We start from the raw sequence: 26601 nt of genomic DNA, 5'->3' as shown, positions 1-26601 counted from the left end.
TGGAGGAACTGATATTTTTCTAGAAGGGTATGCTGATGCAGATATGGCAGGTGATAAAGATACTCGAAGGAGCACTACTGGCTATGTGTTCACGGTTGGAGGCACAGCAGTAAGTTGGGCTTTAAAGCTGCAGAAAGTGGTTTCACTTTCTACCACGGAAGCAGAGTATGTAGCAATGACGGAGGTAAGCAAAGAAATTCTGTGGCTTCACAGATTCTTAGAAGAGCTTGGATTCAAACAAGACAATTGTGTCTTGTACAGTGATAGCCAAAGCGCTATCCATCTTGCAAAGAACTCAGCCTTTCATTCAAGGACAAAGCACATTGAGGTGAGATATCACTTCATACGCACTCTTTTGGAAGAGGGACAGCTAAAGCTAGGAAAGGTGCATACAAGTGAAAATCCTGCAGACATGTTTACAAAGTTGGTCAACAAGGAGAAGTTGAGCTTTTGCTCATCTTCAATCGGCATTCAAGGATAAGAAGCCAGAATAGAAAGCAGTCACAGGTTTGGTTTGGAGATCAGTCTCCAAGTGGGAGATTGTTAAGTATGGAGCCTGATTTACTCTTGTAATTTTCTGTGGTAAAAGCGTACATTTGTAAGGCCCCCATTATGAGGAGAAGCCATCGTGCGTGAAGGAAAATCACTCACCGAAAACCAAAATTTTCACGGACAGAAATCAGGGGCAACTTTAAAGGAATATTCGCCGGACTTTTTTTCGCCGGAATATTATGGCCGGACGGCGGCCGGAAAGTGGTTGGAAAACAACTGGTCGGTTGGCCGGTGGCCGGTAGTCAATGGCCGATGGCCGGTGGTCGGAAGTCAATGGCCGGTGGCCGGTGGTCGGAAGTCAATGGCCGGTGGCCGGTGGCCGAATTCAAAAGCGGACTTGTCTTCTCAAGGGCGGCTACACATGGCTGTCTCTCATAAGAGAGGGCAGCCCTTTTGGCCTATAAAAGGAGGCCATTTCTACACACATTTCATAGTGTGAAGTTGATGCAACAAGGTGAGTGTGAGGTGGTGAGAGTGAATCAAGGTGGGAGCTCCATTAAGAGTATAATCCCTTTGTAAACTACTTCTTGTTTTGAAGTACTAAAGCCATTGAGTGGCTGCTTTCCCGTGGACGTAGCCCACATTGGGTGAACCATGTATATCGTGTGTTCTCTCTCTCTCTCTCTCTCTCTCTCTCTCTCTCTCTCTCTCTCTCTCTCTCTCTCTCTCTCCTCTCCTCTATAATCTCGTGTATATAAATGTGTCTCTCTCCATTAAGTAATCTACTCAATTATCTATTTAGCTACGTCTTATTTCCTATCAATTTCTAGGGCCTATTCAGATGTAAATTGTGGAATCACATAATAGTTACTGATTTTGCTATCAATGGGATTGACTGTCTTACACAAGATAACATCAACGATAAAGATTTGTCAACAAGTCAGCCCTACATCATTCCTTCTCCTAATACTCGATTACAACCGCTGGAAGCAGCATCAAATTGGCACACCAATGCCATAAAGGAATTAGTTGTGTTGCAATATCAGATACTGTCTAAATTGACAACTCTAACCACTCCAATGTCATCGGCCAGACAGGTTTTCTCTAATGAATCAAAGAAACAGCCGCAACCTATCCTTACTTTTGGTGACAGCAATCTGTTGGAGCTATATATGGCTCACTCTACTCAACTTGGTCTCACCTATATATTTGTATCTTGTCCTCAATATGAATCAGTCTTTGGGAGCGTATATGGTGTGTCTCTTGTCTGGTCTCTCTCTCTTTCTCTCTACATCTCAACATGGTATCAGAGCAGTAACGATCATGCGCCGATTCAATTCATGGTGACAAAACAGTATGTGTATGCGATTTGCATGTAAGATTCAAAAATTGCTACAAATTTTATTTTTGAGCATTGATTCTTGTTAATTGTGGTTGTTTTGTATTAAGAAGAATATGATTAGTGTTTTGTGTGACGTTTATTGCTAATCAATCTAATCGTTGATTACGTTTTCTTGTTGATGACACCCTGAACTTCATCTCAATTTTTCTTGCTGTTTTGCTCAAAATTTGGAGAAACGGGAAAAGCGCAATGGAGCGTAGCGCAATGGCACTTTTCATCCAAAACTTGTTCGTCTCCTCGAGCTCTTCGATTTGAGTTCTAGGTTTGCGTCAATCGGAGTTCACAGCAGAAAGTTATGCTGTTTTTACTGCAATTGAGCTTGACGCAGCTTTCTTCGTCCTACTTCTTCGTGAAGCGTCCGCGATCGTTTTTCTTATTTTGGCGTTAACTTTTTCGAGAAGATTTAGCTTTTTGCTATTCATATTGTGGCCGTCAATCTTGCGTCTCACGCCACTCTATTTTGAGGACTCTTTTATTATTAACGTCTCCTTTACCCTGCCGTTTTTGGGTGACGTCTCTCACATCTTTGGAAGTTCCTTGAGCATCCTTCTTACGTTTATCGTTGACAGAACGCAGTCCTCATATCTCTCTCATTCTCAATTGCGGCCTTCACCATATATGGTGTGCAAATTCTGCGAACTTATCTTATACGTCTTCTCGCAACAAGATATGGCTATGAATATTCTCGTCAACGGCTTTCCTTCTGGCCAGCGTTCTGTTCCTCCTTTCCAAGGTCAAGGTTTTCCAGGCTGGAAAGCAAAGATGTTGTTAATTCTTGAAGGCGATGAACTCTCCGATGTTGTTCTTGGAAATCGTGTTTGTCCGCCTCAGCCTGTTGATACGGATAATGATAACGTGCTTATCACTGAAGGACCTATATTTGAAGATTGGAATGTTGCTTATACGGATTGGAAACGACGTGATAAAGCAGCTCGTTGGTATATTCTTTCTGCTCTTACCGATTCCCTTTTGCTTGATATGTACGAACTGCCTACTTCCCATGACGTATGGAAGTACCTTATTGCAAACTTTCAGAAGAAATCTATCACAGAAATACTTTATTTGAGAGGGTTGCTTAACAAGTTACAATATGAAGTTGGTACTGCCATGACGGGACACATTGAATCTTTCAAATCTATTATTAATCAACTTGCTGCTGCCGGTGATCCTGTTCCACAAAAGCAACTGATTACACTTCTCCTTGATACGGTGAAGGACTCTTCTTATGATAACATTGTTACTATTCTCTCTAATAAAGATGGTCTTGATTTTGACCAAGCCTGCATGTCCTTCTCTTAAGCATTGGTCTGCTGCAAAGCGTGTGTTGAAATACTTGAAAGGCACTACAGATTTTGGTTTAGTTTATCGACGACAACTCACATCGGATTCTATGCAATCTCTTTCTCTTTTGGGTTACACAGATGCAGACTGGGCAAGCTCACATTTATCTATGCGATCTACTAGTGGAAATTGCTTCTTTATAAATGGTTGTCTTGTTTCTTGGACTAGCAAGAAACAACGTTGTGTTGCAGTTTCTACGACTGAGTCAGAATATGTTGCGGCATCACTTGCAGCTCGTGAGTTGATTTGGCTTCGACAAATGCTGGTTGATATTGGTCACTCTCCTCTTTCTAGCACACCCTTGCGGTGTGACAACCAAAGTGCTATTAGTCTTGCAAAAGACTATGTTCAACATAATAAGTCAAAGCACATTGCTGTCCATTATCATTATGTCAGGTATGAAGTACGCAAAGGAACCATTATGGTTGAACACTGTCCAAGTGACCAAATGATTGCAGACATTTTGACCAAAGGCCTCAACGAGTCACGTTTCATCCTCTTGCGCTCGGAGCTTGGAGTTGCTTCGACCTCACTCTTTCTAGATTAGCTTCTTTGCTATTGTAATAGCTTTGTACATATGACATTGTAATCTTTTAGGTACCATGCACTATGCACACTCCACATTTGCACATTGTGATCTCTAAGTCACTTGAATATTTGTACATAGATGCACAATTCACTTTCACATCATCATCGCTGGTTCATATTTTCACATTGTATAGGGGCTTGGGTTTTTCCCTTGAACTCCCCAAGGGTTTTTTCATCCAAAGCTAGAGACCTTTGTTTGAGTGGGGGTGTTGGAGCTATATATGGCTCACTCTACTCAACTTGGTCTCACCTATATATTTGTATCTTGTCCTCAATATGAATCAGTCTTTGGGAGCGTATATGGTGTGTCTCTTGTCTGGTCTCTCTCTCTTTCTCTCTACATCTCAACACAATCAAGATAAAACATTTCCTAGGATGTTTTTGGTAGTACTACATGAGCTAGTCATCGAGTCTGTCTCTCATTTTCCTCTACATATTTCTTTTTTTCTTCATGAAGATATCGTTGATGTCTTTGATCCTCATCTCCAGTGAGGGGTAAATGCACAGGTCCAAACCTGGTCAAAAAGACAGCAACTTGGGGAAGAGGTACGCTATATCTTGCCAGAGGATAGAGATATATTTGATTGTTTTTAAAGATGATGCGTGTGTTGAATATGAAAAAATAGAACTGGATGAATTGGATGTCTTCCTACCACAAATATTTCCTAATCTAACAGCATCCTCTGAAGACTCAGACATCAGCATTGATGATGAGATTAGGATCATGAATTTTGTCAGTAGAGAATCAGGGAAAATGAAGGTTGAATCCCCACCATCATCATCTACCAGTTTGAAAGGGGTAAGCAAAATTGGAGATATGACCACACTGGACATAGATGGTCTTACCCAAGAAGAGATATGGAAGGTGTATGAATTTTTTTATGATTATGCACATTATGGGATCCTGTATAAAGACCTAACTCAGCGCCAATATGTTTTTATGATTGTTTCTGGATTTCAAGGAATGTTGAGAGCATGGTGGGATGCTCTCAGCGTGGAGAGTAAGACCTATATTATGCAAGGAGGACCCGAAGGTAGGCAAATTTTTGATAATGTCATTTCATTGGTCCTTGCTGCCCTGGTGATGCAGTTTTTAGGGTCTACTAGAAAGATTGAGGATCACAACAGGGAAGCCTTCTTTAGAAGCAAGTTATGTGACCTGACTCAGGTAAAGAAATATCAAGAGCACATGACGCAACTCATGTATCAGTTCCTTGGATGATATTTCAAAACTGAGTACAAGCAATTATATATCAATTCTTTTCAATAATCATTTGCAAATCTTATAAAGAAAAGAATTAAGGTTGCAGGTCTACATTTGGATGAAAACACCTCTATTGCCCAGCTCAACTCATTCATTAATGAGGTCACAGATTTGGAAGGTGCTTGACTGTGAGTAAAAAGAGATATAAAGCAAGTGAAGGGATTCAATTCCAGTTTTTGCACCAAAGAAACCAAAGCCCAACAATTTGAATGCAAGCAGTATGAAGAGTGCCACTGTAAAGTCAAACAACAAAGAAACAAATATGGCAAGCGTTTCAAGGTGGTCAAAAGAAAGCGTAAGCTAAGTAAGGAAGAATGATAGCAGGTAAAATGCTATTTCTGCAACAAACCTGGTCATATTGCACCAAACTGCCCTAAGAAAAAAAGGAAATTTGGCAACATTGTTTTAAAGGACAGATATGAGTATGAGATAGTTTATTGCAATGTTCTTTAGAAAAAAGACTTCCCCATTCGACAGTAAACTCATTATGATTTTGATGATACTGACACTTCTATTGAAGACTCTTCTGCAGAGTCTACACCCCCAGAAGAACCAATTTTCTTGGATGATAGTTCTGTAAAGATGTTTAATATGGTAAGAAAACCCTATGCTTTTCCCAGACAAAAGAGGTATGAATCTTCTACTGAAGATAAGACAACTACCAGTACTACTGATGAATCAAAAACATGGAAGAGTCACGACCTCTAAAGATGAATTTATCAAGAAAAGAACAGCAGAACTACCAACCATTACCTCTTTTCAGAAGCATGGTTGAACAAACCTCAGAGATTGTCAAGCAATAAGAATGGAAGCCAAGAATGTATAAGGGAGCTACTCCTAACAGTCATCTGATTGCAACAGATCAACCTACAAAACTAGCTACAACTGAAGGTGCTTCTACTTCTAGACGACAACCATTTAACCAAGCTGCGGAATACATTCAGGTATGCCGCAAGAATGATAAGGCTATTATGGAAACTATCCAACAAATGCATATGTGTTGTGAAGAATTGTTGCAACGCATGAAAGTGGTAGAAACCCAACTCGCTGCTATTGAATCTAAAGTTGATCATACTTATGCTTTGGCCAATCATATTTCGGATATAGCAGCTTTGCAACAAGTAGCCAATGAACCTATGGAGCAATGGGTACCTGATTGCACTCTGAATGCTTGTGATGTCATTTATTTTGATTATAAATTCAACAGATCATTCTATCCAAAAGTATGGATTAAATTCCCTCAGACACAGTCATTTCATGTTGATGCTCTTTGGGACTCTAGTTCAGTAATGTCTTACAGGCTTTAATACCACCACATTTTATTCAATATTTACCCTCTAGAATAACTGTGTGCTATGGTAATAATACCAGAGGATGAATTCAAACGGTGGTTTCATGCAAAATTGCAATTGGACAAACTAAGTTTCAAATCACTCTTTATATGCACCCACACCCCAATACTGATCTTACCTTGGGAGCAAATCTGGTCTCACAAGTAACGCCATTTACTATTCTACCTGATTTTTCTTTACGATTTTAGATTCAAAACCGGGCTTATGAAGTTCTCACCAAATCAAGAGGAACTCGTCTGCTTGGGGGATGATTTCCACTCTCCCTAATCCTCACAAGGAAGAAAGGTTCAATATTTGGTTTGCATCAGAGAAGGCTAAACATTTTGAGCAACTTGAAGAAATCAAAACATTACTGACACAGCAAACGAGTGATAATCTGTTGGCATTCTGGGAACGTGAAGCATATTGGGTTTCACTTCCATGCAATCCCCCGACTGTTGGGTTAAAAGCAACACATCCAGGAATTTCTTTAGAGGACACAAAATTGTGTAATGAAGAGATTAGTCATCTACTGAAGGATGGATTGATCTCCACATCAAACAATGCTTTTGCATGTCAAGCCTTTTACGTGAATAATCATTCGAAACAGAAAAGGGGGAAGAAGAGGCTTGTAATCAAATATAAGCCTATCAACAATTGGCTAGAGCCCAGGAGATTTCCTTTGCCTCTTAAGGATGAACTACTCTGAAGAATAAAGCACTGCAGGGTTTTTCCTTAATTTGGTCTTAAAAGCGGTTTTTGGCAATTCAAAATACATCCTGCAGATAGGCATAAGACGAGCTTTGTGGTACCACAAGGCATGTTCGAATGGAATGTTTTTCTAGTGGGTCTAAAACCGGCTTCATCACTATGCTAGGAGAGAATAGAATTGATTTTTGCAGATTGTAGAGAATTCTTACTATTATACATTGATGATATCTTAGTATATTCCAAGGATATCGTTAGTCATATCAAGCATCTGCATCTATTCATAGAAACTACTAGATTACAAGGCTTTTAGGCTCATGACAAAAAACACATATCCAAATTTAAAGTATTTCACATAGTGTTTCTTTTACAATGCCTTTCGGTAAAAATGATATGGGTTACATCAAAATTTTAGGCTTGGAGAAGGTGTGGTCACCTAGGAGGGTTCCCATCAACTGCAACCAAACAATATGTTTATATACATGTGTATACACACACATATGTATATATTATGTATGTATGTATGCATATACATACATACATATTTATACATATACATGTGTATGTGTGTGTGTGTGTGTGTGTGTGTGTGTGTGTTCGTTCCAGTAACAATATAATATAAACACCAAAGAATTCTTTCAAATTACAAAAGACGCTAGAAACTATGTCACTGAAAAGGTGGTATAATTCCCATTCATAGTACAAAACAGACTTTATACACACAAGTGTAAGGGAATCAAGAGCTTGAAGATATATATATCCGCCATCTTCAAGCCAAGGAACTTTGAAAACCATAGTTGAGAAGGTAACCCTCACTTGCACCCATAGAAACAACACAACTTTTAGTTAGCATTGTGTGTGTGCGCAATCTATGCAGAGTGTATGAGAGGAAACTTGTAGCAAACTTCCTTGCGAGTGTGTGTTGTGTATAAAGCGGACTCTACTGTATACGTAGACTAGATGGGAGTCCGCGGGCATCACCTTATTGTGTGAAGAGCTCTTATGCATATGCGTACGTTTTTCGATTTCCAAGCCTGCGTTTTTATATGTATAGCGCACCAGATCACCATTTGGTGCTTTCAATACAACCATGTGGCAATATACTTAGTGTAAGGCACCAGCTTTTTGATTTCCTTATGAGGCCCGCACCTCACGGTGCCTTCAATACTTTTTAACGTTTTTTTATTTGTTCCCATCCACGTTCAATGTTTACAATAACTGAGCTTCTTTGAGTTAGGTTTCATTCCCCATTTAGCTTGGATTTCCAATATGTAAGAGGCAGGGGAGGGGGCGGGGGGGGGGGGGGGGGGGGGGGGGGGGGGAGAGAGAGAGAGAGAGTGGATGTAATAACGTCTTTACCACCCCAAGACATGTTTTCCAAAACGTATTGACATAGATTTTCTCCATATCTCGACCAAGATTACCTCAGATAGGAAGAGAGTGAGATGGACAAAGATAGTTATATAGCGAGGACGAGAAGATTCTTTGCAGGTATTTATATGTCGCCCAATATCATCAAAAAATAGATCGAAAAAAAGTTTCTTATGGGAAGTAAACCTTGAGGTGCTGGCTACAAATTGTTGAGAGAGAGAGAGAGAGAGAGAGAGAGAGAGAGAGAGAGAGAGAGACCCACCCCCAACCCTGGGAGTATGCCCACGTGGTGAGAAAAAGAACGAGAGTGAGAACCCATTTTCAAAAAGATCCTGTCTTTACCGATATTGCTCTGTATAGAGAGATAGGGATTGGGTAAGAGAGATAGAGGGGGGGTAAAAAAGAAGGTGTTGCTTATAATGCTAACATCCAGGATTCACAGAGAGAGAGAGAGAGAGAGAGAGAGAGAGAGACTGGAAAAGCGAAAAAAATGATATTAGCAATACTACATGAGTGAATGAGAGTGTATAAATGTACAAAGGAGATAGAGATTATATAGCTCTAGATAAGATGGCCAAGAACTCAGTACTTGGAACAATGAGAGGCATGCTAGTCTAAACTCTAGAGTTGGTTCTCACCTCGTATGGAGACCTATGCTAACATTCTCCCCTTCATCACATAAGGGGGACCACCCTATTAGATTACTCATAATGTGGGAAGAATAGATGCTTAAGGTGGGACATAAAGAGTAGCAAGCTCTTAAAGGAGAGAAAGAACAATATATAAGAGGAAAGAATATGTTAAATACGTTGAGTCTCAAAATCTAGCTTGGCAGAGAGTCATGTTTACTTTGCCTTAGAGGTTGGGTGTACATTACCTACATGAGAGCTATATAAGATTCCCCCTTGGGCAAAAAGAGCCCTAGCAATTCCACCCTTCATGAAAAATAGGTTGATTCTCCTTCATCTAATTGAGAAATATCATTAGCATGTTTCTTCTCTTAAACATTTTCAAACATTGAGCAATAGTGTGACCAAGATTCCTGTGAAATGTATATTTATTGGCTTCTTTGGTTAGCATAGCTTTAAAAGTGAACCCTTGTTCACATTTGGTGCTTGTTCTCCAATCTAACTACATAACAACTTCTACAATCTCTTTGTAAGTTATTAATCTTTCGAGTTTAAGTGTAGTGACATTTTCTACAAAACGGTGTTTCTTAGCAAGACTATTGAAAAGCGCAGCGTTCGTATCATCATCATTTGGAGGGCTATTGAAATAGAAGAGTCTGACCATCGACATGTTTTTTAAGTATGTCTGCAAGTTCATGAGCTATGTAATATCATTTAGAGGAATAGTTTTGATTTGTTAATGTTACCTTCAAGAATAGCTTCAAGGGAGAACCTAACCTCCTTAGTGTCTTGGTTAATTAAAGATGATGAATCAAATTATTGGCCAAGTCAAGTCCAATGAGAGATAATGCCTATTCATTCTTTTCTATCCAATTGTCATGTTGACTTCATTTGTGTGAACATGTTCCTATTCTTCTTGCCGCTTGTTTTCCAAATAGTCCCTTATTGGTAACACCATCTCTCTATAGTGAGCCGCCAAAAAATGGTTGGGAGCTCACCATCCCTCTCTCCCCCTCTCTCACGTCTAAAGGAGAGAGGTCACGCACTTGATTGTACCTAGAAACACCAATGCTTGCCTTGATGAAACTTTCAAGAAATCTTGGGTAGGGCCTTGGAATAAGCGGTAATATTTCTAGCAAGTGAAAAAAAGTTACAAAAATCAAATAAAGTTTTAATTAGAGTTTTTAATCATTTCAAATGGAGTTTTATGTGTGAATCAAAAAATTAACAAACACTTGCAGCTTGATGAGTAGGGCAGTCACATCATGAATTAATTTCTTGTGAAGAATCAAAGACAATGCTCAGCCGAGTGTTCTCTTTCAATTTGTAAAATTGAAGGGGAGAGAAAGGAAGGGTTGTGGGAGTGCAAGTCGAGAAAGCCAATGGTTGTCGCAAGTGATGTCGTGGTGATGAGGGAAGAGGGTGCTACTGTGCAGCCAAATTGAGGATAGAGTATCCTTACTTTAATATGAACAAAAAAATTAAGGAGACACTATCTCTTAAACATTCCAGAGAATACCATTGGCTTTTAATGCTAGTTATCCTATTCACAGTCAAAGTGAACCATTCAGATGGTTTGATGATATTTCAAGTAACTGAAAACTTATCTTGATGAGAGCTCTAAAATCTCCTAAATGCTAACCATGGGTTTAATATCATGTTAGAGATCATAGACACAATAGAGAAAAATGAGAAAAGAAGGGACAAGATAACAAATGCTACTAACAATATTGATTAATGACTTAATCAAAGTGTAAAATACATAATGGATATAGAGATTATATAGCTCTAAATAAGATGGCAATGACCTCACTACTTAGGCCAGTTCTAGTCTAGACTCTAAAGTGGGCTCTCATCTAGGTTAGAGACATGTGCTTATATAATTTTCCCAATCATCCACAAACCTTATATCTACATAACCCGGTCTTAGATCATCATGACTTCACATGATGTTCCAAATGCCCTTTGCAACATGTATCATGTAAGACCATAAAAAATTTTTGCAAAAGTCTCTACAATACACGAAAACCTCCACAAAAAGAATGAAATTTTCTATGAGTATAGCATGTAGTGGAAAGGAGGTCAAGATGAGCCCTCATAAAAGCTTTAAAAATACCACAATCTAGAAGCCAGTCCAAAAGATATGTCACCATATAAATGCTCACCAAGTATTACCTTGATTTGAGAAGTGAGCCAAAAGAGTTCCGGTGGCAACACTCACTGGGATGTGAAAGCCTTCTCTAATACCAATTGCTAGATATAGGGTTGCAAGAATGTATGCAAAGATGGAGAAGAAGAAGGAGAAGCCCAAGGGCACAAACCACACATTGCTGTATTATTAAGGGTGCTAATACAAATCAAGGGTTACACTAAAATGATATGTATATGAACAATGCCCGGGAAGAGAACTTCCTAGTCAAGAATCGATGGTCCTAAACGCATTCACACATGTCACTACCATAACATGGTAGCATGGTGATATTACCATATTACCATAACATGGTAATATGACGTGCACACTCTATTTTACAAGGTTGTACAAAAGTGCTGGAGATGTACACAGAATTTGGTCCTTTATAGTTTTGCTTCTATGGCTTAATTCAAACTATAAAACAACCCTTATGATCAGAGAAAAACACGCTCTTATCTTGAGCTAAAGCTTTACGACCACGGTTGTATAGAGGCAGAATACCACACAATACCACATAGAAGTATACATCTAAACTTTTTTCTCTGATCTGAGCTCACTCCCATGTTGACTTGAGCTGTGACTCTTGAGAATCAAACATCAAGCTCTTGAGCTTTCTATGCAAAATGAAACGAGCCAAGCATTGGCTCTGACACCAATTGTATAAGTGTGGATTTGTGCACAAGAGAGAGACGAGAGGGTACATTGGAGCTTAGCCTACAACTCGCATGTAGCAAGTCCCTTATGATGAATAAACAAAAGGCTAGTTAGTATAAGATACGTGTGGACGGCCATGTCTGGCCGAGCACTCGGCCTTCAGCCCACATTGGTGGGTCTATGGAATCCTTCAAAAGCTCAGACCCATGGAGGAGATGAAGCAATCATGCCTTCAGCTAGGCTCGGTAGAGGTGTGAGGCTCGTGGGCACTCCCCAAGGAGGAGAAGCCATCTCCCAACATCATGAGAAGGTGACCCCATAGCCTAGGTTTTTTTCTCTTTGTGAAGAAGAAAGACCCCACATAAGAAGAAATTCCTCTTTAGAATCTTTGAAATCAGTGAGGAGTGCTCAATACCTTCCTCAATGAAGTTTGCTGGAAAGAAGGAGAAGAATTATTGTGATGGGTATTTGGCTAGGAGAGCAAGAGATACTTCACCTCATGAATTGGAGGACTAGAATGCCCAGTAAACTTGTAATATTACGACACCTTTATGGTACAATTCTGATAGATGTGGTATCTTTATGCTCTAACAAAAAGATTTGAAAGTGATGAGCAAGAGAATTAAGGGAGGTTTTTTGAACTTCAGAAATTAGTGCTTTGTCTTAGAAAATTACATGGTCAATTAATGAAATGGGACTATGCTCATTGGATTTGAAACAATAATAAGCTGAAAGGCACCTTGAAGGAAACAGAGTGGCCTGTGGTTCCAACAGGAATTCTAGTTTAAATCATACCAGCAAGCTATTGAAGCATACTGCTAATGTCAAAACTATAATTAGACTAGGCCTGGAGATTCCCTCCCCTTTGATGTTGTTTACTCTTACTTCTCGGAACTCATTAAAAAAAAGCAGCTATCTGCACACAAAAAGGTTCATGCATTCATCGGTAAAGCATTTCAGTCGTGCATAAATAGTATCGTAGATAAATGAGTGGGTTGTTGCCCCCAAATTCCATGAGAACTCTTCCACGGATTTTTCTTTGCAGGATATTATGCATTGAGTTGTGGTCAAACAAAGCTTAACGGTCCCATTTGTTGGACAAATTCTCCCAATTCCGCATTTCTTCTTGATTTTCTATTTTTTCTTTGCACATTTCTGGGACTGGAATTGAGAAAATCTCCTGAAATGGAATACTCATGGACCCTCAGATACCCAAGTTGTGCAACAGTGACCAAGATACTAATGCATGCTGCCACGATCATAGTCTAGACAGGTCTGCCCAGTAGAGCAACTTTTGCTATTATCCTTTTCTCCATATCTGCTTGGAGAAGCTTGTGTAGTTTGATTTTTTGGGCAGTCTTCCTTGCAAGGCATTACGTTTACCACACCATTGGTAAGTGTCCCTTTTTCTGTGCTTGTAAATTGAAGAGAGTCCAAGCAGACACCACTGGAACTTGAACTTGGGTACCTAGCCATCTCCTCACAAATGCTATCTACCAAGCTGCGACAGCGGCCTGAAAGGAATGGCTTTGAATCTTCGGAATAAAAAGGTAGGAATTGTTATCTCCGGTAGTGATACAGCCACTAAGATCTCATTTGCTACGCTCAAAAATTTATACAAGTAGGGTGTGTTGGATTGTAGATATCTGATAGATTGTAGAGCTTGCAGGACTGCTCTACTATGGCTTTATAGAAATTCGGTTCCCGCCAAGGGATGATGGTGAACTCATCGTGGAAACGGTCCACACCTTCCACCAAAAACTGCCATACTAAGGCTCCCGCCCCAGCACCTCTCTCTTTGGCTGATTCAAAGATTTTATCATAAACAATGTCAGTTACTTCAACCCTGTGCTTTGCGTCATAGCCGTCTGTTTGATCAGACACCCCAAACTCAGTGAAGAGGACCGGCTTATGGAGCACATTTGATGCATCCTCAATGTGAGAAGCCACCCACTTTTCTGCAAATTTCTTCTTTTCCATATTTGAGAAATTTGGTATCCTGAAAAGTTACATTGTACAATTTGCCTTGGTCATTGACTCAATACATACCATATGCATTGCTTTAAGTTAACGTTAGATAACCCATCTTGGCCACTATCACATACCAGATATCAGGGTACACATGTACGGAAGTGAAGTCAATGAGGTCAATTTTGGAGTGCCTGATAAAATCAGACCCTAGGTTATTTGCCCAGTCTCCCGGATTCTTCTCTACTTTTTCTGGACTGGATTGACCATAAAATCCTTCAAAGCCCACTGTAAGCAGATGTTTTTGATCAAGAGACTTTGCATATGCAGCCATCTCCTCAATCCAACTCTATAATCAGAAAACACGAAAAAGATAAATATTCTCAGTTACCACACTTGACGGCTAGTTTAATATGCTATATAACAGCAGACTAGAGAAATGAATTCAAATGAAATGTTATATTACACGTCTTCAAAAGGCCAAAATGACCTATGAGACCAAACTGATACATTCCTTGTGGATCTAATCCAATGTCTGGGTACATAAATAAAATGAAGTAAAGTGAAAGACTAAATTAAAAGACTAAAATCGTCAGATTGAAATCATCATCATCATCATCAATGCCCGAAGATGGACAGCATCGGGGATTCGGGCGTTGTCAAAGAAAGTATTGCATCGGTCGTTGAAGAGCTCCACCTCTGTAAATAGTCGTACTGGGCGTCTCCCATATCGTGCTAGAATAATCTTGATCCTCTGATGGAGCCTCCATCGATGTCGTGGTCGCCCTCATAGACGTGGGCATCTAGCTCTCCCGAGCTCAGTTGGCAGTGGCTATGTCCACTAATATACCTCTGGTACAAGTGGGCTCTGAAGTTTGTTGTGAAGCATGCTCATCTGGCTGATGAGTCCCTGCTCTAAAGAAGTTAGTGATCTCCCTCTGTGAATGTCTCCCACTGCTTGGTCTCCTCAAGAGACTCTCCCCGTGTCTGAGGAGCTCTAGCAAAAACCACCCGAGGCATCTCAGATACCGATATCTCATGACTCGAGCCAACAGTCCAAAGCCCTCTCTCAATAGATAGTGAAAGTGGCCTCGTATGATGTATAATGTAATGTAACTCTGTCTCTGGCTCTATATGGCACAACTCGCATATCCTGGATTCTGCTGGTACTCTTCTAAATCTGCCAATCTCAATCTCTAGCTAATGCGATGATGTGCGCATCTCACCAATAGCACATCGTATCCCATAGGATAAATGAGTGTCCATATAGACCGATCTAATCACATATCCAAAGCCCTCTCTGAATAGACGATGAAAGCGGCCTCATATCTCATAGTATACCGGACAATGACAAATGTGACGTAGCTCTGTCTTTGGCTCTATATCGCACAACTGGCATATCCTGGCGTCTGCTGGTACTCTCCTAAATCATCAATCTCTAGCTGATGCTATGATGCCCAATAGCACATCGTATCCCATAGGATAAATGAGTGTCCATATAAGCCGATCTGATCACATATCCATCCTCTATTAGTTGGAGAAGATGCTCTCTATAGAAAGCCATCTTCGTGCCCAACTCTTGTACCAGCTGTATCCATGTGATTCTGGTATCTAGTTGAATCAAATCCTGATGTATAAGTGTAGTGATCTCTGTCCATGTAAGAGAAAGGGAGGGTGCATCCAAGGAATACTCGGCAATCTATCCATGCTGAAGCCACGTGACTGGAACCATGATGTCATCTGTCCATACCATCATGATGTGTCCCCTTGAAGCGCTAGCTGTCGGGATGATTCAAGGGCTAGCCGAGCGTATCTATCTCTGGGGAGGTCCCATAAATTATGCATGAAGGAAACTGATCTAGTAAGGGCCTCAACTACGAGAAGGGGACAGCTAGCTCCACTCGAATAATCTCATGTGGCACTGAGGCCTTAGCCCGAATCGGTCGAGAGATCATAGAGACTAGATGCCTCTCCATACATCTACATCCATCAGTGCTACTAGATCTTCCATGGTGTTCCACCGAGGGTCCCCAAATCTGAACCCCATAAAGTATAGCTGAAGCCACTAGAGTGTCAAAAAGCCACAGCTTTGTTCGAGGTTCCTGAAACTGAACCAACAAACAGATCTTCTCCAATCCTCCCAAGGATGCATAAGCTCTCGTCAATCTAGTCTTTTGCCGCTCTCCTCAATGAAAACACCGGTCCACTAAAGACTACCCCAAGATAGGTGTATGCATCTGTATACTCCAGCATCTCCTGGCCGTATGTAAAAGTGGGTGCTGACCTCTTGACCCACTATGGTGTGGTGTTAACAGACAATTCACTATCGTGGGCAAATCTGTACAAAGCATCTAAATGACGTTGCATCCCCTCCGGGGAGTCAGAAATCAACACAATATCATCAGCATATAACAATAGTGGGATCCATGTCCCTGCCAACTGTGCTCCTCAATCACCATCCCTCTCAATGTAGTCAGAAACCTCATCCACATACATGCCAAATAGTGTAGGAGATAGCGAGCAGCCCTGTTTCACCCCAATAGTGAAGTCAACCAAACCAGAAATCCCCTCTGGAGTGCGTACATGCCCCACAACTGACTTATCCCCCAAATCAACTCTTTGGGTACCCCCATCTCTTGCAGTCTATGCATCAATCTAGCTTCGGGCACTGTATCAAAGGCTTTGCGAAAAACCACAAAGCAACAATAGAGCCGTCTCCCACGTGATCTCCCCTCCTCAATAATGGCTCTGAGTGTCAAAATACAATCAAGAGTAGAGAAACCTCTATTGAAACCCGTCTGTCCTATTGCACATACACCCTCTCTCTCTCTACCCATCTACTCAACTGCTGCTCAAGGATGGATGCGTACAACCGTGCCAATGTGTGTCCAATCATGATGGTGCGGTAATTCCCATGCTCCAAAGGGTCCCCTGACTTGAAGATAGATACGATAGTGGACAAACTCCAAGTATCAGGTAGGCCCTCGCACATGGCACGGTTGAACATCACTGCTAGAGCAGCTTTGATCTTTGGCATGTATAAAATGCTTTGCTACCAGGCCATCGTGATCATATGCTCTCCTAGTCTTCACCCTGTCAATGGCTTTCTTTACCATTTCGGGGGTAAAGAAAGCACATGTGTGTGGGCATGGCTCTGACAGATCTGAAAAAGGTGGCTGCCCCGAGACTATGTAGAGAGATGATGCATATTGACACCATACCTCCGTAGAAGTGATGAATGGTGGGGGAGAGTGCTCATGGAAGAGTCGCCATGCCTCGCCTGAATCATGGCTCAAAAAGAACTGCTACAAATCCTACTCTAGTCGAACTAGAAACGCCCTCTTCTTCCCTCGTACTAAACGCCAAGAAGCAATCCGTGACTGCCTGTGAGTAATGACTCCTAAAACTACCTCCTTTGAAGTCGGGCTCTAGTCTCTGCACTCCTTGTCATACCAGCTATTATGGGGTATGCTCCCATAGCGTCATCGCTGTCACAAACTGGTGGCATGAACTGCCCAGTGCACACACACTACCCCTAGGTGCGGGAAAGACCTCCTACAGGAAACGTGGCTGGCGGTTTTCACGCATGCTGACGTGGCAAAGTCCCATGATTTATGGCGCAGCTTGTGGGGTTGAAATCAGCGGCAATTTCTGCTTTTTATGCTACGCAAAGCTTGCTGTTTTTTTCTACGCAAATTGAAGGAGACAGTGAGAACTATTTTTGCTAAGAGAGAGAAAGAAAGAGCCTCTGCTTTATTTTTACAAAGCTTTTGGGCTTTTGATTTTCAGCTTTTGGGGCTCTGCTTTTAGCAACCCTTGTACTCGTTAAATAAGTGGGTAGGCCACTCACAACTCAGAGCATCTGGACGCAGAGTTTGAGTGTGAGCGCCTGCCCACACTCTTGTACTTTGAACTCAGATTGAAATACCGAAAGGGGCACCAATCTTTGGGGCCAACATCTCTAGGCACGGAACTCCGTCGGGCCAGTGTTGAATCAATTGTGAACTGTGAACTGTTTTGAAGTGGTTATTTGGTGCTGTCGTGGTAGATTCTTGACTTGGAGTGTCCAAGTTTGTTACAATGGTATCAGAGCATGGCCGATTTCTCTTTTACGGGAAATCGGATCCCCAAAAAAAAAAAAAATCCGCGGCACCTATGGCTTCACGCAAGGATCAATCAACTCTCTCTGCATCCGGAGATGCAGCAAGGGATCACAACGAAGATTCCGACAGGGAGTATGGCCCGCCTCAGCCTACTCACGTGGAGCGACGAGAGATGGAGCGTCGTAAATTGATCGGCGATGCAACAAAGATGATGCTAAATTTTGCGAAGGACACAAAATTTGCAAAATATATGAGCAAGACTTCTTTTCAGGAAGTGCATGCGCAGTGGAAGAAAACCACACCACCCCCAAAACCCACTCTCAAGAAACCTTCTACTCACAAGAAATATTCAAGAAGGAATTAGAAGAGGTGGTTGATGCACAGATTGCTCAGATTTTTGACGCGCAAAACAAACCTAAAAAGCACGGCAAAAAGCAAAAGAAAGGCACTCTGAAAGAAGCGTGTTCGATTTGAAGAAGTACCCAGTTCTTCTTCTTCTTCTTCTTCTTCTTCTTCTAAGAGTTCTTTTAGCTCATCTGACTCAAGCAAAGAAGACCGCAAAGGCAAAAACTGAAGCAAGAAACAACGCTTCGGAAAGGGCAAGAAAAAGGCAAAGAAGTCTAAATCTCGCCCAATGAGTGACAGTTCTACAGAGGCCTCGTCCACAAACAGTTCAGACTCTGACGACAGCAACTTTTATGCAAAGAAGAAGAATTTTTATAAAGCCAACCAATATGACTTTCTGGAAGATAAAAGCAAGAAGGTCCGAGAGTTTAAGGAAGGTGGACAGTCAATTAAATTTGACACATTTTTGGGATATAGAGATGCTTCGAAGGCTTTGTCTTTTGTACAACAGTTTGGCATCGCTTTCGCGGGAGGACGATACTCAGAGCACTCTAAGATTCAGAGAGCTGCCTCTTACTTTAAGGGGAATGCTCGAACTTGGTGGTCCACGCCTCTTTTAAACAAGACTGCGCCAGTTAAATGGCTGAAATTTAAGAAGCTTTTTATTTCTTCTTGGCTGACTCAAGAGTAAGAACGCAATATACGAGCTGCTTGGAACCATCTTTGAATGACCAAGAAAGATACAGTGGACGCTCATTGCGAGAGATTCTGGAGCTCTTTTCTACCCGCCTCTTCATTCAAGAAGATCTCGTTTAGAGAACAGATTGAGCGGTTTACCTTGGGTCTACCTACAGAGATCCGAGATCACTGCTTGGAACAGAAGTCAGCTTCTATTCAGGAGTTGATGAGTCATGTGAAACGGGTCTTTGCCATTCACTCTGGCAGTCTGACCTACCCCACCAATGAGGTCATGACACAAAGAGCTGAACAGACTTCTGCAAATGAAAGTAGAAAGAGAAAGAGCAACTCAGAAAAGAAAGATGCACGACCCAAGCTTACTCCTCAGGAGAGAGCTCGCTTCATCAGGGAGGGGAAGTGCTTTGGATGCGGGGAACCTGGACATATCTCCGCGAAGTGCCGTAAAAAAAGCACAGAAAGAACAGAACGACGAAAGGCCTGAGAGTTCGAGAGCAGCTGAGGAACGTGGAAGAAAAGGCAAGATGAAAACAGGATTGGTTCCAGATTGCGTGGGTACCGATCCCAACACGATGGATGAGAGTATAGAACATTGCCGAGCTTGGGGCAAAGTCAAAGACCTGTTAGGAAATAAGACGTAGCTAAATAGATAATTGAGTAGATTACTTAATGGAGAGAGACAGATTTACATACACGAGATTATAGAGTAGAGAGAGAGAGAGAGAGAGAGAGAGAGAAAGTACACACGATATACGTGGTTCACCCAATGTGGACTACGTCCACGGGAAAGCAGCCACTCAATGGCTTTAGTACTTCAAAAGAAGAAGTAGTTTACAAAGGGATTAAACCCTTATTAAAGCTCCCGCCTTGATTCACTCTCACCACCTCACATTCACCTTGTTGCATCAACTTCACACTATGAAATGTGTGTAGAAATGGCCTCCTTTTATAGGCCAAAAGGGCTGCCCTCTTATGAGAGGCAGCCATGTGTAGCTGCCCTTGTGTGAATAAGTCCAAATCAGACCCTCCAATCCGCCCATGTGTGGCCGCCCTTGTGTAGACAAATCCGCTTTTGAATTCCGCCACCGGCCATTGACGTCCGACCACCGGCCACCGGCCAACCGACCGATTGTTTTCCGACCACTTTCCGACCGCCGTCCGGCCATAATATTCCAACGAAAAGGACTATTCCGGTGAGGGGGGAAAAAAAGTCTCGGAGGTGGAAGAGGCCCCTAAAGTTGCCCCTGATTTTTTACTGTGAAAATTTTGGTTTCCGATGAGTGATTTTCCTTCACGCACGATGGCTTCTCCTCATAATGAGGGCCTTACAAATGTGCGCTTTTACCACAGAAAATTACAAGGGTAAATCAGGCTCCATACTTAACAATCTCCCACTTGGAGACTGATCTCCAAACCAAACCTGTGACTGCTTTCCATTCTGGCTTCTTATCCTTGAATGCCGATTGAAGATGAGCAAAAGCTCAACTTCTCCTTGTTGACTACCTTTGTAAACATGTCTGCAGGATTTTCACTTGTATGCACCTTTCCTAGCTTTAGCTGTCCCTCTTCCAAAAGAGTGCGCATGAAGTGATATCTCACCTCAACGTGTTTTGTCCTTGAATGAAAGGATGAGTTCTTCGCAAGATGAATAGCACTTTGGCTATCACTATACAAGACACAATTGTCTTGTTTGAATCCAAGCTCTTCTAAGAATCTGTGAAGCCACAGAATTTCTTTGCTTGCCTCCGTCATTGCTACATACTATGCTTCCGTGGTAGAAAGTGAAACCACTTTCTGCAGCTTTGAAGCCCAGCTTACTGCTATGCCTCCAATCGTGAACACATAGCCAGTAGTGCTCCTTCGAGTATCTTTGTCACTTGCCATATCTGCATCAGCATACCCTTCTAGAAAAATATCGGTTCCTCCAAAATACAAAGCATTTGTTGTTGTCCCTTTTAGATACCTAAGTATCCACTTCACAGCTTGCCAATGCTCTTTACCTGGGTTGTCCATAAACCTACTCACAACTCCCACTGCATGTGCAATGTCTGGCCTTGTCCAAACCATAGCATACATTAGAGAACCTACCGCTGCAGCATATGGAACTTTAGACATATAAGCTATCTCCTCTTGTGTCTTTGGACACATATCTTTCGTTAGTTTAAAATGACCAGCCAAAGGTGTAGAAACTGGTTTTGCATTTTGCATTGCAAACCTTTCTAGTACCTTCTTGATGTAATCTTCTTGAGATAGCTTTATTGTCTTCTTCGTCCTGTCCCTTGATATTTTCATACCAAGTATCCTCTTTGCAGCACCTAAATCTTTCATTGAAAAAGTTTTAGACAGCTCCTCTTTTAGGTCTTGGATGTCCTGCATGTTAGCACTTGCAATCAGCATGTCATCAACATACAACATTAGGATGATGAATTTCCCATCTCCCAAATTCTTCGTGTAGACGCAGTGATCCGAGTTGCATCTTGTGAATCCATGATCCAACATCCATCGATCAAACTTCAAGTACCATTGTCTTGATGCTTGCTTTAAACCATACAAGCTCTTCTTTAATCTGCAAACCATTTTCTCCTTACCTTTTACTTCATACCCCTTTGGTTGAAGCATGTAGATTTCCTCCTCTAAGTCACCGTGAGGGAATATTGTATTTACATCCATTTGCTCGAGATTTAGATCATGAGCAGTCACAAGGCTTAAGACAAGCCTAATTGAGTTCATTTTTACAACAGGAGAAAATATTTTATTGAAGTCAATACCTTTCTTTTGAGAAAACCCTTTTACCACAAGCCTAGACTTGTATCTTTTCTTCCCACCTTCTTCTTCCTTCAGCTTGTACACCCATTTGTTTTGAAGTGCCCCCTTACCTTCAGGCAACTCAACCAACTCCCATGTTTGGTTGCGATGTAGTGAGTCCATCTCCACTTGCATGCTCTTCGTCCATTCTTCTTTGGATTCATGTTGCATAGCTTCTTCGTATGATTCTGGCTCTCCAGAATCTGAAATCAAGAGATGGTTGAAGGAAGGAACAAACCTTTCTGGAGGTCTACTTGCTCTTGTAGATCTTCGGGGAATAGGTTGAGGCTCCTCATTTGGTTGACGTTATTGCACATTGTCACCGTTTGCAGTCCTTGAGTCTTCACCGTCCTCAAGCTCCATGTACTCATCACCTGTTTCTTTTGTTTCTTTTCTTTCCAAGTAATCTTTGTACATATTTTGTTCGTTAAAAATTATATCCCTACTCCTTAAGATTTTACCATCTTCAGGATTCCATAGGCGATACCCAAAGTCACCTTCTCCATAGCCAATGAAGAAACACTTTTTGGACTTTGCATCTAGCTTTGATCTTAGGCTTCTATCTATGTGCATGAAAGCCTCACACCCAAACACTTTGAGAAATACATAATTCACCAGTTTACCTGTCCATGCCTCTTCTGGAACTCCCCCATCCAATGCCGTTGAGGGTGATCGATTGATTAAGTACACAGACGTACTTACAGCTTCCGCCCAAAGCTCAAGCGGTAGGCCTGCATGTAGCCGCATGCTTCGTGCTCGCTCCATGATTGTCATGTTCATCCTTTCCAAAATACCATTTTGTTGAGGTGTCCTTGGGGTTGTCCTTTGCCTCCGAATGCCATTGCTAGCACAAAACCTTTCAAAAGCTTGGTTGCAATATTCACCTCCATTGTCGGATCTGAGGCACTTAACCTTGGTACCTGTTTCATTCTCCACAAAGGCTTTCCACCTTTGAAATATGGAAAATACATCGGATTTATTCTTCATGACATAAACCCATGTTTTTCTAGTCGCATCGTCTATGAATGTTACATAGTACAATGAGCCACCAAGTGATGGTGTACTTGCAGGACCCCAAACATCAGAATGAACCAACTCAAGTTTTTTATTTTTTCTTTCATTTCCTGATTTTTGAAATTTTACCCTCTTTTGTTTACCATAAACACAATCTTCACAGAACTCTAAGTCCACTTCTTTCAAACCTGGTAGAAGCTTCTTTGTTTGAAGGATTTACATTCCTTTGGCACTCATATGCCCAAGCCGGTAGTGCCACACTGCACTGTCAACTTCTGTAGTTGCTGCACAAGCTGAAGGTTGCGTGCTAACAGTACACAAGTGTACCGACCTTTTCTCCCTTGGCAACCACCAAAGATCCCTTTGAGATCTTTCACCGTTTGTTTCCGCGTGCAATGTTGTGACCTTCATCGTCCAATTGTCCTGTAGAGATTAAATTTTCGCGAAGAGAAGGAACATGCCTAACATCTTTAAGCTTCCATTCATTTCCGTTAGCAGTTTTGACAGAAACTGTACCTTTGCCGACAATCTCACAAGCTTCATCATCTCCCAAGTATACATACCCAAAATTACCTTTGGTGTAGTCTTGGAAATGTTGCTTGTGTGGTGTCGCATGGAATGAAGCCCCAGAATCTACTATCCAAGAATTAGACACATTGTCTAATGAGAGAATTAGAGCATCTTGCTCTACTTTACCTGCCACATTGGCCTCCGATGTTGGCTTGTTGTCTTGAGACTCTGTCTCCTTCTTCTTCTTGGACCAGCAATCCTTCTTGACGTGGCTCTTCATGCCGCAATTCCAACATTCAAGAACTGACTTTGTGCGTGACTTACTTCGCCTTGAGCGATCACGACCCTTTTGGTTTTTGAACCTCTCCTTAGGCCTTCCTCTTGTTTCCATTGACAGTGCAGCACTTGATGATTCTCATGTGCTTCTCCTTCGTATTTCCTCGCTTAGGAGAACACCCACAACATCATCAAACTTAAGAGTATTGGTGCCAGAAATAGAATTACTTACAGCCATCACAAGGCTGTCCCAACTATCCGGTAGAGATGATAGTATAAGGAGAGCTCGCACTTCGTCATCGAAATTGATTTTCACCGATCGAAGTTGACTTACGTTTGTGTTAAAGTCATTTAGGTGTTCTACAACTGAACCATTCTCTGTCATCTTTAGATTGAACAAGCGCTTCATAAGAAATACCTTATTGGATGTCGATGGTTTCTCATAGAAGTCGTCAAGTGACTTCATCAAGTCCTCCGTGGTCTTCATCTCCGAAACATTGAAGGCCACCGTTGACGCCAAGCTTAACCGGATTGTTCCCAGTGCCTTTCGATCAAGGACAATCCATGCTTCATCTGCCATTGTTGCGGGCTTCTTCGCAAGACCGCCTAGTGGCAAATAGAGGTCCTTCTGGTAGAGATAGTCTTCAATCTGCATCTTCCAATGTTGGTAGTTTTTGCCGTTGAACTTCTCAATCTTGAGCTTCCCTTCCTCCACCATAACTCCCACTCAATTCAAGGAATCCTTTCCTTGAGATAATTTAGCTACGAGCAAACCTTGCTCTGATACCAGTTGTTAGGAAATAAAACGTAGCTAAATAGATAATTGAGTAGATTACTTAATGGAGAGAGACAGATTTACATACACAAGATTATAGAGTAGAGAAAGAGAGAGAGAGAGAGTACACACGATATACGTGGTTCACCCAATGTGGGCTACGTCCACAGGAAAGCAGCCACTCAATGGCTTTAACACTTCAAAAGAAGAAGTAGTTTACAAAGGGATTAAACCCTTAATAGAGCTCCCGCCTTGATTCACTCTCACCACCTCACACTCACATTGTTGCATCAACTTCACACTATGAAATGTGTGTAGAAATGGCCTTCTTTTATAGGCCAAAAGGGCTGCTCTCTCTTATGAGAGACAGCCATGTGTAGCCGCCCTTGTGCGAATAAGTCCAAATCGGACCCTCCAATCCGCCCATGTGTGGCCGCCCTTGTGTAGACAAATCCGCTTTTGAATTCGGCCACCGGCCACCGGCCATTGACTTCCGACCACTGACCATTGACTACCGGCCACCAGCCAACCGACCGGTTGTTTTCCGACCACTTTCCAGCCGTCGTCCGGCCATAATATTCCGTCCGGCCCCTGATTCTTGTCCGTGAAAATTTTGGTTTCCGGTGAGTGATTTTCCTTCACGCACGATGGCTTCTCCTCATAATGGGGGCCTTACAAATGTGCGCTTTTACCACATAAAATTACAAGGGTAAATCAGGCTCCATACTTAACAAGACCAAGTGGTCCTGATCTTCTTTGATGGAGGAGCCAAGGCCAACTTCATTTCACCGGAATTGGCGGCACGGCTCGAGATCACTCCCAATCAGATGGGACCACTTGCCGAGATTGTTGGCGTAGCCATTACACGTGTCATTGGCAAACTTCGGTTGCATTGTCAGGGGTATTTGGGGCATGAGGACTTTTACATAATGCCTTTGGAAGGTTGTGGTGTTCTCTTAGGAATTCCCTGGTACCACAAGAACAACGTCGTGGTCGACTATCGAGCGAGGAAAGCAACTTTGACCACAGAGAAGGACAGAACCATTGTACTTGGCATTAAACTGAAGGGCGAGTTTGTCCGTATTGTATCGGCTTCGGCCATTTCTAAATTAATAAAATCCAGTCTGTTTGTTTACTCGATCTTTATGAAAGAGTTGAGTGATGAGGATAGGACAAATATGTCTAAACTTGATAAAGAACGCCAAGATTTTCTCCACTCTCACATCGATTGCTTCTCAGAGGGCCTACCAGGCGAGTTACCAACTGCTCATCCTGAAGATCATACCATTGATCTGATACCTGGAAGCACACCACCAAACCGGCCACCTTACCGTGTGAGCCGAGCACAGAACGAAGAGATTATGAACCAAGTGAAAGACCTCTTGGAAAAGGGTCTTGTCCAACCTAGTACTTCACCGTATTGCTCTCCAGTGTTGTTAGTTTTGAAGAAAGACGGATCTTGGAGAATGTGCATCGATTATAGAGCTCTCAACAAAATCACCATCAAGAACAGATTTCCGATTCCTATGATCGATGATATACTCCACAGATTACAGGGATCCTCGTGCTTTAGCAGGATTCAATTGAAGAGTGGATATCATCATATCAGAATCGCGTCGGGAGACGTCTACAAGACAGCTTTTCGGACGACTTTTGGGTTATTTGAGTTTTTGGTGATACCTTTTGGCTTAACCAATGCTCCTACGACATTTAACAGGATGATGGACATGATTTTTCGAGAGTACACGCTATTTGTTGGCACTTTCTTTAACGATATCATTGTTTTCTCCAAGAATGAGACAGAACATAGAGATCATCTGCTTCAGGTTTTTCATGCATTACGAGATCACAAGTTAGTGATTAATGCAAAGAAAAGTGAATTTTTCCTACCAGAGATACACTTTTTGGGACACATTGTGTCAACAGCAGGAGTGCAAATGGATCCGGCCAAGATAGAGACTATCCGTGATTGGCCCAATTTGAAGAATGTCCATGAAGTTAGAAGCTTCTTGGGACTGTGTTCGTACTACAGGCGGTTCATTCGAAAGTTTATAGAGGTTGCTTCCCCTTTGCATATCTTGACACAGAAAGGAGTCTCTTTCTCGTGGGGACCCACAGAGGTGACTGCCTTTCAGACA

The 26601-nt window shown here is 41.9% G+C and overlaps 1 protein-coding gene across 2 annotated transcripts in view; it reads right to left on the bottom strand.

Annotated features, from left to right (window-relative positions):
- Positions 1-12593: 12593 nt before the first annotated feature.
- LOC147453989 (mannan endo-1,4-beta-mannosidase 2-like) overlaps positions 12594-26601 on the bottom strand; it is a 47040-nt gene continuing 33032 nt past the window's right edge. For both annotated transcript variants that reach the window (XM_086516014.1, XM_086516013.1), the window contains 2 exons: positions 14077-14288; positions 12594-13970 (listed from right to left, as the gene is read on the bottom strand). In XM_086516014.1, coding sequence (XP_086372140.1) covers positions 13577-13970; positions 14077-14288 — 606 coding nt within the window. In that variant the 3' untranslated portion in view covers positions 12594-13576. The remainder of the gene's footprint in view (positions 13971-14076; positions 14289-26601) is intronic.

This window comes from Adiantum capillus-veneris, chromosome 7 (assembly GCF_014529385.1).
Source record: "Adiantum capillus-veneris isolate H3 chromosome 7, ASM1452938v2, whole genome shotgun sequence".
In the NCBI taxonomy this organism is placed as follows: Eukaryota; Viridiplantae; Streptophyta; class Polypodiopsida; order Polypodiales; family Pteridaceae; genus Adiantum; species Adiantum capillus-veneris.
This window is presented reverse-complemented; position numbering and strand designations above follow the sequence as displayed.